This window comes from Neofelis nebulosa, chromosome 4 (assembly GCF_028018385.1).
Source record: "Neofelis nebulosa isolate mNeoNeb1 chromosome 4, mNeoNeb1.pri, whole genome shotgun sequence".
Classification (NCBI taxonomy): domain Eukaryota; kingdom Metazoa; phylum Chordata; class Mammalia; order Carnivora; family Felidae; genus Neofelis; species Neofelis nebulosa.
Genome location: NC_080785.1, coordinates 6,130,335 through 6,146,795, shown reverse-complemented (window position 1 = coordinate 6,146,795; position 16,461 = coordinate 6,130,335). Strand labels below are relative to the sequence as shown.

General features: G+C 59.3%; 1 protein-coding gene across 1 annotated transcript; it reads right to left on the bottom strand.

Annotated features, from left to right (window-relative positions):
- Positions 1-1,774: 1,774 nt before the first annotated feature.
- On the bottom strand, positions 1,775-14,864 carry IQCA1L (IQ motif containing with AAA domain 1 like). The gene is made up of 19 exons (XM_058723782.1): positions 14,764-14,864; positions 13,770-14,097; positions 12,953-13,072; positions 12,445-12,630; positions 11,182-11,253; positions 9,438-9,643; positions 8,604-8,688; positions 8,021-8,146; positions 7,800-7,875; positions 7,286-7,392; positions 6,426-6,509; positions 6,276-6,331; positions 5,160-5,242; positions 4,896-5,003; positions 4,109-4,308; positions 3,641-3,727; positions 3,174-3,351; positions 2,541-2,779; positions 1,775-1,982 (listed from the first exon to the last, which is right to left on the bottom strand). The coding sequence occupies exons 1-19, from the start codon at positions 14,772-14,774 to the stop codon at positions 1,881-1,883; spliced, it is 2,454 nt and encodes an 817-aa protein (XP_058579765.1). The 5' UTR covers positions 14,775-14,864; the 3' UTR covers positions 1,775-1,880.
- Positions 14,865-16,461: the final 1,597 nt, after the last annotated feature.

Below are 16,461 nucleotides of genomic sequence, written 5' to 3'. Positions count from 1 at the left end.
AACCAAGGAAAGAGTCCACGGTAGTGACACATGGCAGAGAGCGCCCTACTCCACGAGGCACTCCTTCTAGGGGCTCTCTAGAAGACAGACCTGGGGCGCCTGGGTGGCTCAGTCGGTTAAGCGTCTGACTTCGACTCAGGTCACGATCTTGCGTTTGTGAGTTCGAGCCCCGCGTCGGGCTCTGTGCTGACAGCTCGGAGCCTGGAGCCTGCTTCGGATTCTGTGTCTCCCTGTCTCTCTGCCCCTCCCCTGCTCATGCTCTGTCTCTCTCTGCCTCAAAAAAAAAAAAAAAATGAATAAAAACATTTAAAAATTAAAAAAAAAAAAATAGAAGACAGACTTCCACCTGGAGGATACCGCCTGAAGGATAGAGGCTCGGTCCACAGGCAGCAACAGAAACTCCCAGTGTCCACCCTAGGTGCTGCCCCGCTCTGGCCACCCCAGGTCTGACCCTTCCATCTCCCTGGATGTCTCCTGGATCTCCCATATCTGCCTGCCAAGGTTAGAGGGGCCTCAGTCGGGGGGTGAGAAGGAGGAAATGGGTCTCAGGATAATAAGACTACTTTCATTTGGAGAGATAAGAAGGAAACCAGGGAGAAAGAGAACTCGAAACCCATCCCCGGGCAGCCCACCGCGGGCCCTGGGCTTGCTCCTCGGGTCTCATCTCGTCTGGCTCTCATTGGCCTCCATGAGCGGCAGAATATACCTTGACTTTTATTCACACACTCTTTTTTTTTTTCAATTTTTTAAATTTTTTTATTTTTGAGACAGAGAGAGACACAGCCTGAGCAGGGGAGGGGCAGAGAGAGAGAGAGAGAGAGAGAGAGGGAGACACAGACTCCAAAGCGGGCTCCAGGCTCTGAGCCATCAGCACAGAGCCCAACGCGGGGCTTGAACCCATGAACCGCGAGATCATGACCCGACCCGAAGTTGGACGCTTAACCAACCAAGCCACCCAGGCGTGCCAAATCGACACGCTCTTTATGCTGCTTCCTCTGAGAGAGCCCGGGGCTCTCAGCCCTCAGTGCCCCCAACTCTTCCCTCCCCAGCAAGGGGGACCCACAGATGAACTTCCATCCAGGGGCGCGCAGCCCTGGGTCCCATCCTCTGGTCCCACCGGCCCCCTGAGGGACAGGCTCTGGGTCAGAGGAAGAGCTCGGGCAGGTGGGCAGGGGGCGTTTCAGAAAGATGTGGGGACCACACATTGTAGAGCCAGCGCCTACTTACACCTTTTCTCCCTAGAACCTTCCTCCGCCCCACCCCACTGCTGCCTAAGAGTCCTCACCACCCCCGACACCCTTTTGCAGAATAATCAAATCCTAGAGCACCGGGGACCTCGGAGGGTGGCTGGTCCAACCTCTCCTCGCTTTACACGTAAGGAAACTGAGGCCCAGAGACCGGAGGGGGCTGTGTAAGATCACACAGAGACTTAGTACCGAGTGAGGCGAAGACCGGGGGCTGCTGACAGCCACACTTGGTTTTTTCTTTTTCCAGACTTAGTGGAGACCCCCCTTTCTCCTGGCTCTTTTTCTTTTCCTATTGTTCTCTCTTAACACCCCCCCACCCCCAGGAGGAAGAGAGCTGGGCAGCCAGGACAGGAAATGACAGGAGATGAAGGCCTGGGTGGGGTCAGAGGACAAGGACCTGGGACACGAGCAGAGAAGGCTATGAGTGGGCGAGGACTGAGGACCAGGAGGGGTGCGGCGTGAGGGGGAGCCTGGGCACAGGCAGGGGGCACGGAGCAGGGGCGGGAAGCATGGAATTGGACAGAGAGAGCTGCTCCCCAAGCCGTGTGGGCGTTTATGTCTCTGCCCCCAGCCCTCCACCTGCGGGCACCGCCCAGTCCCCCTTGCTAAGCCCGGGCGCCCTGGCCTCAGCCATCACTTCCTTTTCTTCTCCTTTGCCAGCTTGGCCTCCTCAGCATCCTGGTCCTTGCTGAGTTTTAGCCTCTTCTTGCCCAGTGGGGTCTTGAAGTACCAATCCTGGGTGGGAGGAAGAGGGGGAGGGTAAGTGCAGCGGATCCACCCCTGCTGACCTGCCTCCTGACCTTGCCCTTCCCTAGCCACAGACGTGTCCTCAGCAGCCTTTTCTCCTCTCTTCCCGAAGTCAGGTGTCCTGCTGGAGTCCTGGTTTCCCTTATTCACCCCCCCCCAACACTCCGGGCCACAGGGTCCGCCACTGCCGGGGCGAGCCCTCTGTCCTGTCCTCCCACGGCCATCCTGCCACCCCGGGGGCACCGGTGGGCACTGACTGAGGTGGAGAAAGTGAGTGTCACCTGGTGCCAGGGCCAACCAAGGGCTCTTAACACACAGGTGGCACTTTCAGGCTCCTGCCCTTGAGGGAACCGGGTAAGCGGGTCCTGCCCATGTCTCCGTCCCTGAGATTTCTTGTTCCCTGCCCAGCTCAACTCCATGGGGGAGCAGAGGGAAGGATCTAAGGGGTGCTGTGGGCCTGGGGCTTCAGAGGGCTGACCCCTGGTTGTGCTGGCCCGAGACCCTCCCTCCTCCCCTTCCCTGCTCCCCCCACCCCTAAAACCTCACCTTCAGGGACTCCTCCTCTTCCCGGTACACCGGCTCCAGCTTCGCCAGATGCCCCAGGAACTCCGAGGCCACCAGGGGCCTCTTTGACAACTGTAGGACCCGCCGCTCGGTCAGCACTGATTGGACGGCTTGGTGAATGTGGCCGGGTGTGTACCCATCAGATACCTTGGCCAGGGCACTGATGTCCAGGCCCTGGGTCACGTGGACTCTGTGGGCCTCTATCATCCGCCTCCAGAGCACTGCAGACATTGGGGGAGGACACAGGGCAGGGAGAGGCCGTGAGTACCTCTGCCTATATTTGGAACCAGGCTTCTGGAGAGCAGCTCTCTGTTCATCCCAGGCATCTCTGATGCCTCCCCTCCCAGGAACGTGAGAATCATCGTCTCCACTTAACACGAGGAAATGAGACGCTGAGGACTTGAGTGGCCGGCCCAGGACCTCGGAGCTGGGCCAGGGCCCGGGCCACTGGGCTGCTTGTCCAGCTGCCCTTCCAGAACATCTGGCCATGGAGGCGAGGCCTCAGAACAGCTGTGGGGATGGGAAGAAGGGCGAGGACGCTTTGGCGGGGGCGGGGGTGGGGTGGGGGGGGCCTGGATCCCTTGTCTGGCCTGTCTCCACGTCACAGGACCTCACCGTAGCGAGAAGCATAATCGGGCCGCGGCACGAGGAGGATCCGTTCGTAGGTCCGGCACAGCCCCTGCATCTCTGCCAGCTGCGGCTGGTTGGTGGTCCCGATCAGCATCACACGGTCTCCCGGGTGCAGCAGTCGCAGGGCCTTGGCGAGATCCTTCTTTATTCGCTTCGGTTCCATCTGCTCGGGGTGAGAGGCCAGGGTGGGGGGTAAGGGGAGGGGGTTGAGACCTGGTGACTTCTAGGGGCTTCTGAGTTCTCTCAGAGGACACGCCCACATTCAGCCTCACATGGGCCCCGGGAGGCGGCCAGGAGAGGCTCTCAGTCCTGCTTTGAGGATCAGGACAAGGCAGCGGGAGGACAGGGAACCTGTCCAAGGCCGCACGGTGAGCGAGGTCTGGCGCTGACGTGAACAAGCCCGGGACCGCCAGCCTTGCCCGTGGCTCACGCGGCCACCCGGCTCCCCGCACCTCCTTCTCTTCTTTTGGGACCTTCTTATAGAAGTTCTTCTCGGCATTCCCGATCCAGATAACAGAGGGCTGTAAGAGTTGAGCCACCTGGACAGGTCAGGGAGTAAAAACCTGACGTCAGATGTCCCTGGGCAAGGGTCACCTACCTCCCCATCTGGACCAAGAGGGGGTCGGGGCTGGCCTTGAGTCTCCAGCCCCCACTTCCCACGCACTGCCTGCCCCCCCCCCCCCCACCGTCTCAGCCTGTTGCATTGTCCATCACAGCTCAGTGCGAACACAGCCCTCCCCCCCGCTGCCACCCCAGGGCTTCAGGTATCCGCAAGCTCCTAGCAGGTGGTGGGAGGGAAACCTCACCGGCTCCTGAAGCCACACCAAGTGGGCAGACGGGTGGCCTCCTAAGCATAAAGCCCACCCCGCCGTGTCGGCGCGGCCTGAGAACGAGAAACGCCCAAGTCGGGGGACCCAGACCTTAAAGACCATATGCACTATCATCTGTGCCCCGGTCTTGCCAGGATATTTGCCCTGCAGGTTGTCAGGTGACAGGTCAAACAGGTTGGCACCGGTTTCTGTGCACACGGCCTTGACCAACATCTTCTTCCCCGTGCCAGAGGGGCCCACCAGGAGGATGGAGCGGATGAGGGGAGCCATGGAGTGTATATCTGGGGAGCCTGAAGGAGGAAACAGGGGCCAGAGGCTGGCGGTAGACCGGCAGGGGGGTGGGGGTGGAGCCGCTGGGTAAGGTGAGGCCAGAGGCTGCAGGCTGGGTGGGGTGAAGTTCAGATCCTGGCTGCATTGCCTTCCCCGGGTTTCTGAGCCCTTGGCGGCCTCGCTGAGAGAGGCAGCCGGGATGGCTGCCAATGGTCTGCGGGGTCAGGAGGGGGCCTTCTACCCCTGATGCCCACCCCCCCCCCACCTCGACACCCTTTCTGTTTTCTGTACCGTCTCTTCCTACTTCTGGATTACGAAGGGGTGGAACTAAGGGGCATGTGACCCACCACTTCAGAAGGATCCTGGTCTTCCGGGAACGGGACAGACTATGGGAAATCACTTGGGGTCGGCTAAGGGGCCGGAAAAGTGGTCTCCTCGGTAGGTCAAGGGCCCGCATGACCTCTGGGGTGGCCCCATCTGGGTGCGGCCTCCAGCATGGGTCCACGGCACGGGGGACATGCCCACCTCAGCCCCCCTAACCTGTACCCAGTCTCCCCCTCGAGCCACCTGCCAGCATTGGCTCTTCCCTCTCCGCAGGGCATCTCACCAAGCCGAAGGACCGCGTACAAGGCCACGTTCTGTCGTATGTCAAACAGGGAAGGCATAGGCAACTTGTTTGCCAAACTCAGAGTGGATCCAAGATAGAGGTAGTCACCTGGGGGCGGGGGGTGGGGGACAGGCAGCCACCTGGTGAGTGCTGCCCACCGGGGCGTTGCCGAGAGCCACTTGTGGAGAAGGCTCGCTGTACAGGGTGGTAGCTGGCTGCGGGAAAGGCCGTGGCCCGGGAGGAGGCGCTGGGGAGGGGTCTCACCAATGTAGTCTTTCAAGGCCACAGTCTGACTCTTCCTTAGGAAGCCAGAGACCACAAGCTCTTCAAACAGAGAGTCCAGGGTCCTGCAGAGGACGGCACAGAGGGGCCCCCGAGGACAAAGGGAAGTGGAGACAGAGACGAGTGGGAGGTGCTACAGGCTCGAGGAGACAGGTGGCAGGGGCCTCGTGCCCCATAGCTGGCCTCAAAAATACCCACGGTGCCACTGGCCACCCGGCACACGAAGGAACAGCACCAACCCGCTGGCCCAGAAGGCAGCCGGCCCACAGCGGGTGCTCTGGGGGTTGAGTGGGGTGTGAGGAGGCCCAGGGCCCTCGGAGACACTCCCTCCGTCAGCCTGCTCACAGCCCAAAGTTCCATCGCCCGAAACCCAGTGGTCTGGGCGACATATCACCGTCTTCCTAGAAACCACACTTAAGATGTACACACTCCCGGGGCGCCTGGGTGGCTCAGTCGGTTAAGCGGCCGACTTCGGCTCAGGTCATGATCTCACGGTCCGTGGGTTCGAGCCCCGCGTCGGGCTCTGGGCTGATGGCTCAGAGCCTGGAGCCTGCTTCCGATTCTGTGTCTCCCTCTCTCTGTGACCCTCCCCCGTTCATGCTCTGTCTCTCTCTGTCTCAAAAATAATAAACGTTAAAAAAAAAATTAAATAAAAAAAAGATGTACACACTCCCGTAGGCACTAGGGCGGCTGACATCAATGTACCTGAGACTCATTTCACCCAAGACATGAGTAGACAGGGGCCACTGACAAGGTGGAGGCCGGGGGCAGGTGGCTTTGGCAGGGACACAGTTGACTATGGCAAAGGTGGGAGGGAGGGCCGGGAGGAGGGAGCGCCGAGAACACTCTTCCACTCACACCTGCCTCTGCACCATCCTGTTCAAAGCACTTTCTCGTGCTTCTATTTGATCCTCATGGCTCTCCCGTGAGTTTGGCAGGGCAGGTACTTGGTTGGGGAGGACAGGGAGCCAGAGAGGTTAAGTGACTTTCTCTAGGTCCCACAGCAACAGAACCAGGCCCGGAAGTCAGACCTGTCCTGCACCGGGGCTTCCCCACCCCCCCCACCCCCCCCTGCCCACCACAGTAAGGGTCTGCTACCTGTTTGGGGTCAGATCTTTTTCCTTCTTCTTCCCAGTTTTCTTCCCGGTCTTTTTCTGGTTGGAAACAAGCACACAGGCAATTGTCCTCTGTTCCTTGCCTCCCCCGCTGTGTGCATGTCCTCGTCCCGGCCTTAGCCCTCGGTCTTGCCTTTGGAGCCTTCAAGGCTCTCTCCTCCTCCCTGTCCACAGCCAGGCGCAGGTTCTTCAACTCCTGACGCATCAACTCATCCACCTGGGCGACAGCAGGGAGTGTGGGGGGTGGGGGGGGTGGGCAGCGAGGGGCTGCAGAGGACGGGTGGGAGGGCCACACCGAGACAGGGGCGGAGAGGAGGAGAGCTGCCTCAGAGAAGAACGAGACTGGCCCCTGGAAGTCAGCTCGGGTGGCCACCCACAACCTTCCTACACACTCTTCTGGAACCTTCAGGCCTTGCGTCCCTCCCCCTGCCCCTGCCCCTGTCCCCGTACCGGTCCGCACCCAATCCTAACCCACATCCTGCTTACACGGGAGCCTTGCTCTCCAATGGGGAGAAGCTCCAGGATGCAGTCAACTGGCTTTCAGTTCAAGCCCCAGACCCACCCTTTAAAGTCTGTGTGACTTGAGCGGTTGCCTGTTTCTCGACGTCAGGAAAATCATGGCGCCTACCTCAGGGGTGTCAGAAAGATCACAGTGTCCACATGGCAGGAACCCTTTAAGGGCCGATGGGCATGCCGGTGGGCGAGACCCCAGCTCAGAGCCCCTGCCATTCCCCCTCCCACCCCAGTCTGCATCTGCACCGCAGGGAGAGAGGGGCTGGAGAGACACAGAGACACAGAGGACGGTAGGACCGAGAGGGACCAAGGTGGAGCTGGAAGGATACAGAAAAGGCAGCGCACAGAGGTTGCTACAGAAGAGGGGCAGGGGCAGGCTGGAGGACGGAGGGGGGCTGAGGGGAAGCGCATGAAGCATCCGGGGGCCCCGGTGGGGACACAGAGGAGGCCTGCAGGGAGGCCCCGAGCCCGCCCGCTCACCTGTATCCGGATCTCCTGCTCCACTTCCTTCCTCTTCTCCACCCGGAGCATCTCGGGGTCAAAACTCTGATTGGGGTGTACGCTCTCGTGCCGGCTCCTCCAGACAGCTGACCGTGGAGAGACGGACAGAGGAATGACGTTCAGAGGCCCGGGGCACGCACACGCTCCGGCACGCGTGCGCGCATCGGCTCGCGCGTTCGCGCTCGCGCGCACTTGGCCAGGAACCTGCCCCCGGCTGGGACCTCCGTCCTCACGGGGCTGTCTGGCACCTGCTGCTACCCGGACCACAGAGGCCTGATCCCAAGGCCTCAGGATTCGGATCCAAAGTCATAAGGCATCGCCCACACCGCACACTTCTGTCCCCCTTCGGCATTCTCCCCTCGGCCTACGCCATTGCACCCCACACTGCCGCCTCATGGCCCACACAGCGTATGTCCGCTTTCCCCAGGACCAAGGGTCACCCCAAGGCCCTGACAAGGCCTAGACACTCCTCCGCAGCCCCTTCCCCTCTTACTTATATACTCCTCGTGTGCGGCATTAATCACAGGTAGAAATTTGGATGGTGAGACTTTCAGTATTACGTCTGCTTCCTAGAATAGAAACATCATTTTATCTTGACCCCCCCCCCCCCAAGATCTCTGGCCCTTATTCCCCTCAGACCAGCTTCTCACCAGGAGTTCCCTCAGACTCCCTTCCCCCTGCCCACTTGGTCCACACCTCCGGGAGGTGTCCTACCCCCTTCCTGGTCTTTGTTTCCTTCCCTCTCTTCTTCCTCTCTTTTTTCTCCTTTTCTTTTTCCTTATTTTTCTCTTGGTCCTTTTTTTTGCTCTCCTGGACCTGCGCCTCCAGCTCCATTTTCAGCTGTGATCAGTGACAGAAGAGGTTTCAGAGAAGACCAAGGGATTCGACGGGAGCAAAAGATTCCGGGCCGGAGACGGGGGTAGACGAGGGTCACGGGTGGGGGGCAGATAGCTGAGAGTCCAGAGATCTCACTGGGGTCCAGGAAAAAAGGGGCACCAGGTGAACAGGTGCTCTGATCCGAGCTGCTGCTCTTTCCTGGCCCATGGAGGCCGGGAGCCACAAAAGTCTCAGCAGACATGTTTTCTCTCCCTGGCCAAAGATGCCTTCTCCAGACACAGGCACCCGCTCCCCACCACGCAGTCTTGCTAGCTACCTATATTTCCTCCAGCCACGTCTGCCCTCACTGAGGCCGACCTTTCCCCCCGCCCCACCGCCACCCTCAGTTTATACTCAGGAGGCTCTATAACTTCAGACCCCCGCTACCACAAAAAGTCTCCTGTCCCCACTTATAGGGTACCTGTTCTGGAGTCTTGTCTGCAAAGATCAGGTAGGATCCACCTAAAGACTCATCTGGATAATCAGGGAATCGACCCGTAAGGGCACTAAGTGAACATAAAATGGTCAGAGAGATGGACAGGTGGGTGGATGGACAGTGGATGGGTGGGTGGATGGATGGATGGGTGGACGCACAGTGGATGGGTGGGTGGATAGATGGATGGATAGATGGGTGGATGGACAGTGGATGGGTGGATGGATGGATGGATGGATGGACGCACAGTGGATGGGTGGGTGGATAGATGGATGGATAGATGGGTGGACGGACAGTGGATGGGTGGGTGGATGGATAGATGGATAGATGGGTGGACAGACAGTGGATGGATGGATGGATGGATGGACGCACAGTGGATGGGTGGGTGGATGGATGGACGGATGGATGGACGGACAGTGGGTGGGTGGGTGGGTGAGTAGAAGAGTGGGTGAATGGACGGGTAGTTAAACAGAGGGAACGATGAGGAAAGAAAAAGGACTAGGGGGATAGAGAACAAGAGGGAAGGAACAGAGAGGTACAGATTAGAAAGGAGAGGTTCCTCAGGGGGCTTCCATGGTTGCTTTCCCCATATGGTTTTGGCATTTTCTCTTCCATCGGGGGAAATGAGAAGTCATGTGTAGAGATGGTCTTGTAGCTTGGGGGCCCCAGGTTGAAGTCAGGTGTGTACGCAGTGAGTGAGAGGGATGGGAGCGAGTGGAGAAAAGGGATCCGTCTGGACTAGAGCACAGAGCAGGTGTGGGGACGCTGTGCGGGGCAGGGAAAGAGGGATTGGTTGGGTCAGCTGAGGCTGGGGACACTGACCGGCACTCAATAAACCACTGTCGGATTTGCTCCTTCAGTTTCTCCTTTATGTCAGGTCCCTCTGTCTCTCTGAGAGAATCATGAGTCTTCACCATCGCCAGCTGGAGCTCCTCCTCCTTCTCTATCTGGCAGAGCCTCCGGACATCGTCCCTGAGGCCAGCTTGGAACATGATACCCAAGCTTTCCACCTTGTTAGGCGAAGGGAGCTGGCGAAGAGGAGAAGAGGCCCAGGGTGTCAGGAGTGGGAGGTGTGGGGGGGGGGGGTGGGCCCAGCCCCTGGCCTCAGGCACACACACCTGCCCCCCTCGCTCCCCAGCACACCCGCACACTTGAGGCCTTGCATACACGCCCACACGGAACAACGGGCAGGCCTGCAGCAGGAGAGATTGTGTTTAGAGCCAAAACTCGCCTGTGTAAATTACTCTGATAATGAGTTCGCTAGATGCATCTGGGCCGGCCCCCCTGCCCACTCCCCCCCCCCCAGCACACCCTCCCCTGTGAGCCTCCGGCCCCAGCCCCCACCCACACCCCCGCCCCAGCGGCCCGTGTTGGCAGCCGCTCTCGCAGCCACTTTCCCGCCTCATTGGCTCCCAAATGTATTTTAAATATCACTCTGCGCAGAGACAATTACTGAAAACGCTGAGCTCACACTGTTGATGGGCCCGGGCGGCCAGGCTCATTCCTCACCCACCACCATGCCATGCCCCCCACCTCCCCCCAAGGCCTGACCCTGGCCTCCCCTCTGCCCGCTCTTGCCTCCCGGGGGCCCTGCTCTCCAAACCCCCAAGTCTGACCTCCACTCCCCTGCGGTGCCCTCTGGACCCTCCCTCCTTCTGAAGACCCCAAGCCTCCGGGAAGAGCCACCCCAGGCTTTGTCTCTGATCCCTTTGGGGCCCCGGCCCCTCCCCAACTCCCTTTATCAGGAGGCCTTCACAGCCTCTGCACATTGCAAAGCCCACTCTCAGGAAGCCTCACCCCCACCAGGGCCTTCCTTTCCTAAGTCAGCAGAGACTAGCCCGATGTAAAATCCATCAGAGAGCAGAGGCCTCTCAAGGAGTGGGGCCTGCTCACCCTGCCCGTCCACACACGCTGGGGGCTGACCCTGTAACCACCCACACTGCCCCACTGGGCACACCCTTTCCCATGTACACGGGTAACACTCAGCTCTAGTCCCTGCATGGCAGAGGAGAAGCCAGTCTGGGCCCCCGCAGAACAAGTGGGGGAGACTGTGGCCCGAAACACTGTGCTGTGAAAGGGATGTGGCCTCCATCCCAACTTGGCCCTCACGGTTCTCCCAGAGGCTGCAAGAGCCTGGGGCGGGGAGGGAGGCGATGTCCCACTAGCCTTGTGGCCTCCTCCCTCTGCTGGGGCCGCTCACGCCACCTCTCCTTCCAGCCAGGGGCACGAACGCGAGGTCCAGGATGCTCTGTGCTGCTATCGCTCACCCCACCCCACATTTGAGACCCTTCCACGGGTTTTGGAGAGGGAAAGGTGGCAAGGGATCCGGCTCGTTGGTGGCTTTCTGTTCCTTTGGCCTCTTTCGCAAGCCCTGAAGGATCCCTTAGCCAGGGTCCGCAAGGCCTAAACCCCTCCACCCATGCCAACCACAGTCCTGAGTGGAGGGAGGTGTGTGGGCGGTGAGGGTCTATGCAGGGCTGCACTCTGACAAAAAATAAGGGAGGGAACCCCACGCACCGGCCCACCTCGTGCTCTGGCCTGTGGCTGTGGCGAGGGGGGCACTTACCATGCCGATGAACTCCATCTCAGTTTGTCGGTCCTGCTGAGTGCGTTTCCTCTGCAGGTAACCCTTCCACACCTGGGGGGACACAGGGGCCCAGACACTCCCACACTGCATTTCTGCAGGGACGTGGCTCGTGCCATCAGCCTCCAGGGGGAAGCACCAGCCACTCCCAAGGAAAAGTCTGGTTGGGGAGTTTGGGGGTAGGAGGTGGGTGAGGACTGCTGGGGAGGACACCTCCCAGGGCAGCCCGCAGGCAAGCAGGGGCTGCCCAGAACATGTTGGGGCTGGTGTGCACCCACACAGTCCAGCCCCAAGCTTTTGCTTCCCCAGGGCCCTGAGGAATTCCCTCCTTCTCAGTCCTGCCTTCTAATCTGCCGTATCTCTTGACACGGACCTCAAAGGCCACCTTCTCCAGGAAGCACCCCCCGCTCTACCTCTCTGGATTCCCACAGCATTTGGAATACCTACTTGATTCCCCCCCAGGCACATAGACATCAGCGCTGTAAGGACTGTGGAGCTCCCCCGATTAATTACTACATTTTTGACACAAAGAAACTGAGGCTAGAGACAGAATGTGGCCTCTCTCGGGTCCAAGAGCCCATGAGGGCCGAGCTGAGACAGGACCAGGTTTCCTGACTCCTTGCCCAGGGCTCTTCTCCCAGGCCTCCAGCTGCTTGCTCACAGAGCCGAGGATAGCCCAGTACTTGGTGGGGGGGGGGGGGGGGCGCACTGGGCAGGGGGGAGGCAGCCTGTGCTTCACTTACTATGGATCCTTCTCCCCTAATTTTTTTTAAATGTTTATTTATTTTTGAAGGAGAGAGAGAGAGAGTGTGAGTGGGGGAAGGGCAGAGAGAGAGAGGGAGACACAGAATCCGACGCAGGCTCCGGGCTCCGAGCTGTCAGCACAGAGCCGCAGGCGGGGCTCAAGCCCACAAACCACGAGATCATGACCTAAGCTGAAATTGGATGGATGCCCAACCGACTGAGCCACCCAGGCGCCCCCTTCTCCCCTAATTTTAACGATCCTTCTGTTTCTGGGGCTTTTATGATATCCCACTACGAGTCCTTTGGGGGACAGAGGTGTAGAATAAATAATAAACAAACAAGATACACACTTATTGACTGATTAGGTCCCTAGTTTTAGGATCTAGCTGCGGGGCAACAGAATCCAAGCTCCTGCACCTCTGCCCTCGGTTGGTGAGCCAGGCAGTCTTCCCGGAAGAGGGGACTCTACCCGGACCTTCCTCCTGGGTGCTGGGGGATTACCTTCTGAATGGTGACAGCTGCTTGGTCCTGACTGAACTTGTGCCAACCTTCCTCTCGAATCTTCCGATCCCGCTCCTCCTCTTTCCGAATTTCTTGCATGAAGATGGCTCGGAGCCGGCCTTGCCTGGCCCGCTCAGCCCTTTGCAGAAGGATTATGGCCTCGGTCCGGCGCAGTTCTGGAAAACGCTGGCCAGAACATAGGCAAAGGCTCAGGGGGAGATGAGAGAGGGCTTGTATTCAGGCTGGCAGCTGGGAGACTGTTCGCCAAAGGGCATGCTGGGGACGTGATCCTCCCAGGGCACGTTAAGTGCCCCAGTCCTGTCCTCTGTCTTGGCGTGAGAAGGTTTCAAGGAGCACAAGAGCGTCCTTGAAGCAGGCCAGGGATTACCCAAAGAGCGCTCGGAGGAGGCTACAGGGCAGGGGATCTCCTCTCTGTGTCTGGAGGACGGCATCTCTCTCCTGGGAGCGGGGTATGAGGGGAATCTGGGAGGGTGTCTCCCTGATTTACCTCCCTGGAGGTCACTGGCTCCATTCTCGACAGGATCTCTGCCAGCATCAGCTCCCGCTCCTTCAGAATGCTGGACTGCTCCAGCAGGAAGTATCTGGGGATTGGAACCTCCAGGTCTGCCTTTGGGGCGATAGCGGGGGAGGGAGGGTCAGGAATCAAAACCCAGGCCATCTGGCTGATCGGTCCCACTTTCAGCTGCTTACGCCGACCCTGGTGATGCTCTCCTTCATCCTAGAGCCCTGGGGTGGGAGATTTATGGGTCATGGGCAGATCCCCCCCCCCCCCCCCCGGAAGGTGATGCCCCTGCTCCACGTGTAACCAGAGCTGAGTTCTGGAGGGTCACGATAGGTGATGGGTAGTGGTTCCAATTCTGGCCGTGCGTCAGAATCACCTGAGGGGCTTGTTCAAAGGCTCAAGCAGATCAGTGGGTTTGAGCTGTGGTCGGAGATTCTGCATTTCTAACAAACGCCTAGGTGATGCCGCTGTGGCTGCTTCCAAGGACCGCACTTCGAGAAGCAAGCCGGCAGGGGATTCTCTTCGCAGATCCCCTGTGGCTGGTGGGTATTCCCAGCCTGACTCTTCTAGCCACCCCCTAGCTACTTAGTAGCGCGCACGCCCTCTCGCTGAAACCCTTCTCCCGATCAAACCCCAACCCGCTGATCTGCCCCACCCTCCTTCCGGGGCAGGGGTCCCAACCCCAGGGCCGTTCCGCGGCCGGTCGCTCTCCGGCCCCGCCCCGCCCCCTCCTGCCCCAGGTGGGGGAGGCGGGGCTGGGCGTCGCCGGAGGCGGGCGCTGGAGTGGGCGTGGCCCGCGCACCGTGGTGAACTTCAGGTCGTGCAGCACGCGGTCCAGGCGGTGGTATTCGCTCAGGTCCGCGCGCACCAGGTCTTCCTTGAGCTCCAGCACGCGGCCGGCCACGCTGTCCAGCAGGCGCCGCAGCAGCCGCCGCTTCTGCGGCTGCACCATCTGGTCATGGAGGGTGTCGAACCGGCGCAGCAGCCCCAGGTAGTGCAGGTAGAGCGACGAGAGCCTGTACTGGAACGACTGCCGTTCCCGGTCCGGCACGGGCTGGAGCAGGGGCTGCTCTTGGTCCAGCAGCTCCTGCAGGGCCACGTGGGAGGTGTCCCAGAGGCGTTGGTACGCTCTGGAGAGGAGGGGAGAGGAGGCAGCAGGCGTGGGGCGATCTGAGCCGTGGAAGAGTGGGGACAGTGGGGGAGGGGGGAGGGGGAGGGGCGCTGCTGTGCCTTGTGAGGAGTGCGAACTCGGGTTCCAGAGGTTAAGGTTACCCATGGGGCCAAGGTGGAGTTCGGCGAAGGGAGGAGTCGTCGGGGGCAGTGAGGTGGTGATTACAGAGAACTCATGCCCGGGCTTAGAGAAGGTGTGAGATTGGGATCACCGGGAGGGAGTCCGCTGGGGGATAAGCAAGGAGCTCCCAGTAAGGAAGGGGCCTCTGGGAGTCTGCAGTGGGTCCCTCCAGGGAGAGGGTGCGGCCCCGCCGAGGCTGCAAGGGTCTAGAATGGTGGGTGGGAAGTGGGGGTGAGGGATGAATGTGGAGAAGGTCTCTTCCCCTGATCCTGGAATAAGTAAACTAGTCCGAGGAAAGGCTGAAGAGGGAAAGCTGACCACAGGCCGGAGCAGCCAGGGTTGCTGTGTGAATGTCCCCGGGGCCCGGCCAGGGCTGGCCCAGCACAGAAAGCCCCTCTCCCCAGCATCCCTCCTCCTGGCCCACCTGCCCCAGCCTGACGGGACCAGGTGAGGCCCTTCGTTCTTTGCTTTCCCAGCCCTGGGTGCTCCACTCCTCCTCACTCACCCCTCAGACATGGTGCCCACTTCTCACACCGCCCTTGGTGAGCTGCTCATGCCATCCACACAACCTGTGGCTCCACCTTGACTCCACCCCACCCCGAAGGCCGGAACAGCCCGGTTTTAAGAGTTCTGTCCCATTGTCCCAGTGTTCTAAGGCTGTGAGGGGAGGGGACAGCAGGTGCAGAACTGGGGACGCTTAGGATGTTCTCGTCGCAAGCCTTGGAAGGCCAGAGCAGAGCGTGGGGTCAGCTGTGGCTACTTGTGAGACTCAAATAAAAGGGTGGTCACGATTTGAAGTCACCCCGTGAGCTGTGAGGCTCTGGCATTCATTTTTCCAGCTGCACTTCTCAGCTGGAGGAAGCCTGTATGCCTGAACTCAGAGCCAGGGGTTCGTGTGAACTATGCCAGTGGAAAGATCGACATTAGAAGGAGTAGGTGAGACTCGGTGGTCTTTGGGGGCTCACTTTGAGCCATCTGCGGGTCACCCCATCGCCGTTACGGGCTCAGGAGGCCATTATTCGGAAAGTACAAACAGAGTCAGCTGGGGGTGACTTTTTTGATTCAGTGTTAAGTAGGGACTTACGAATAAATACACGAGGCCCAGGGCCAAGGAAAGGGGGAGAAAGGCGACAGCAGCAAAGAGGAGCTAGGGACGAGGAGTTGTAGGGCTTTAATGTACATGCAAGTTACCCGAGATCTTGTCGAAAATTCCACGATCTGAGTTGGGTCTCTGAGTCACAGGTTAGCAAGGTACGGAACACAGTGGGAATGGGGGACAGCGAAGGCTCAGGGGCCAGATGCCCTGGGCTCCCCCCGTTTCTAGCTGTGGGACTAAGACGTGGGTGATGGGTTCTCTTCTCATGGCATCTGCACGTTAGGCTGCAACTCTGTATGAGAAAACGTGTGTGAAGAATGTAGACCTGTGCCCCAACGTCAGCCCTTCTTACATGGCTGTTCGGTACGTGAAGTTGAAGGTGACAACCTGTATCTATCCAGTTGCAAAGGGGCGACAAAGGATTTTGGACTTGCTCGCTAAATGCAACCCCTCGAGCCCCAGGCCCTCCACACAGCTTGGGAGAGGATTGGTGGGTCGTACGCCCACAAGGTAGAGCAGAGGCCAAACGAGAAGAAGCAAGCGTGGCCGAACGTTCGTTGGTGAATCTCAGCGAAGGACATACAAGGGGCCGTTGTACTTTCTCGCAATCCTTCGGCATGTTTGAGATTTTTCGACGTAAAATTTGGGAAGAAAAGAGGAGCCCCAGATACTCCTACCAATTTGTTCTGAAAACATGAGGGGAAAATAAAAACATCCTATAGGTCCCGGCAGGTTATGGAGATGCCTTCCGTTTTATATCCAGGATTTGAAAAGTAGGCTTGTTCCAGCTTTTAGCCGTGAGAAGTGACAATGCCCTTGCCCCACATCCCACCTCCCCTTTTCAAAAAATTTTTTTAATTTTTTTTTTTAACGTTTATTTATTTTTGAGACAGAGAGAGACAGAGCATGAACGGGGGAGGGGCAGAGAGAGAGGGAGACACAGAATCGGACGCAGGCTCCGGGCTCTGAGCCATCAGCCCAGAGCCCGACGCGGGGCTCGAACTCACGGACCGTGAGATCAGGACCTGAGCCGAAGTCGGATGCTTCACCGACCGAGCCACCCAGGCGCCCCACACCTCCCCTTTTCAAATGACCACAGTGTGCGGG

Excerpts from the sequence above, each read along its gene's own strand:
- IQCA1L (XM_058723782.1), bottom strand. Across the intron at positions 3,728-4,108 it reads TAGTGCATATGGTCTTTAAG|GTGGCTCAACTCTTACAGCC; the intron begins GTCTGGGTCCCC and ends TGACCTGTCCAG. Across the intron at positions 2,780-3,173 it reads CGATTATGCTTCTCGCTACG|TGCTCTGGAGGCGGATGATA; the intron begins GTGAGGTCCTGT and ends CAATGTCTGCAG.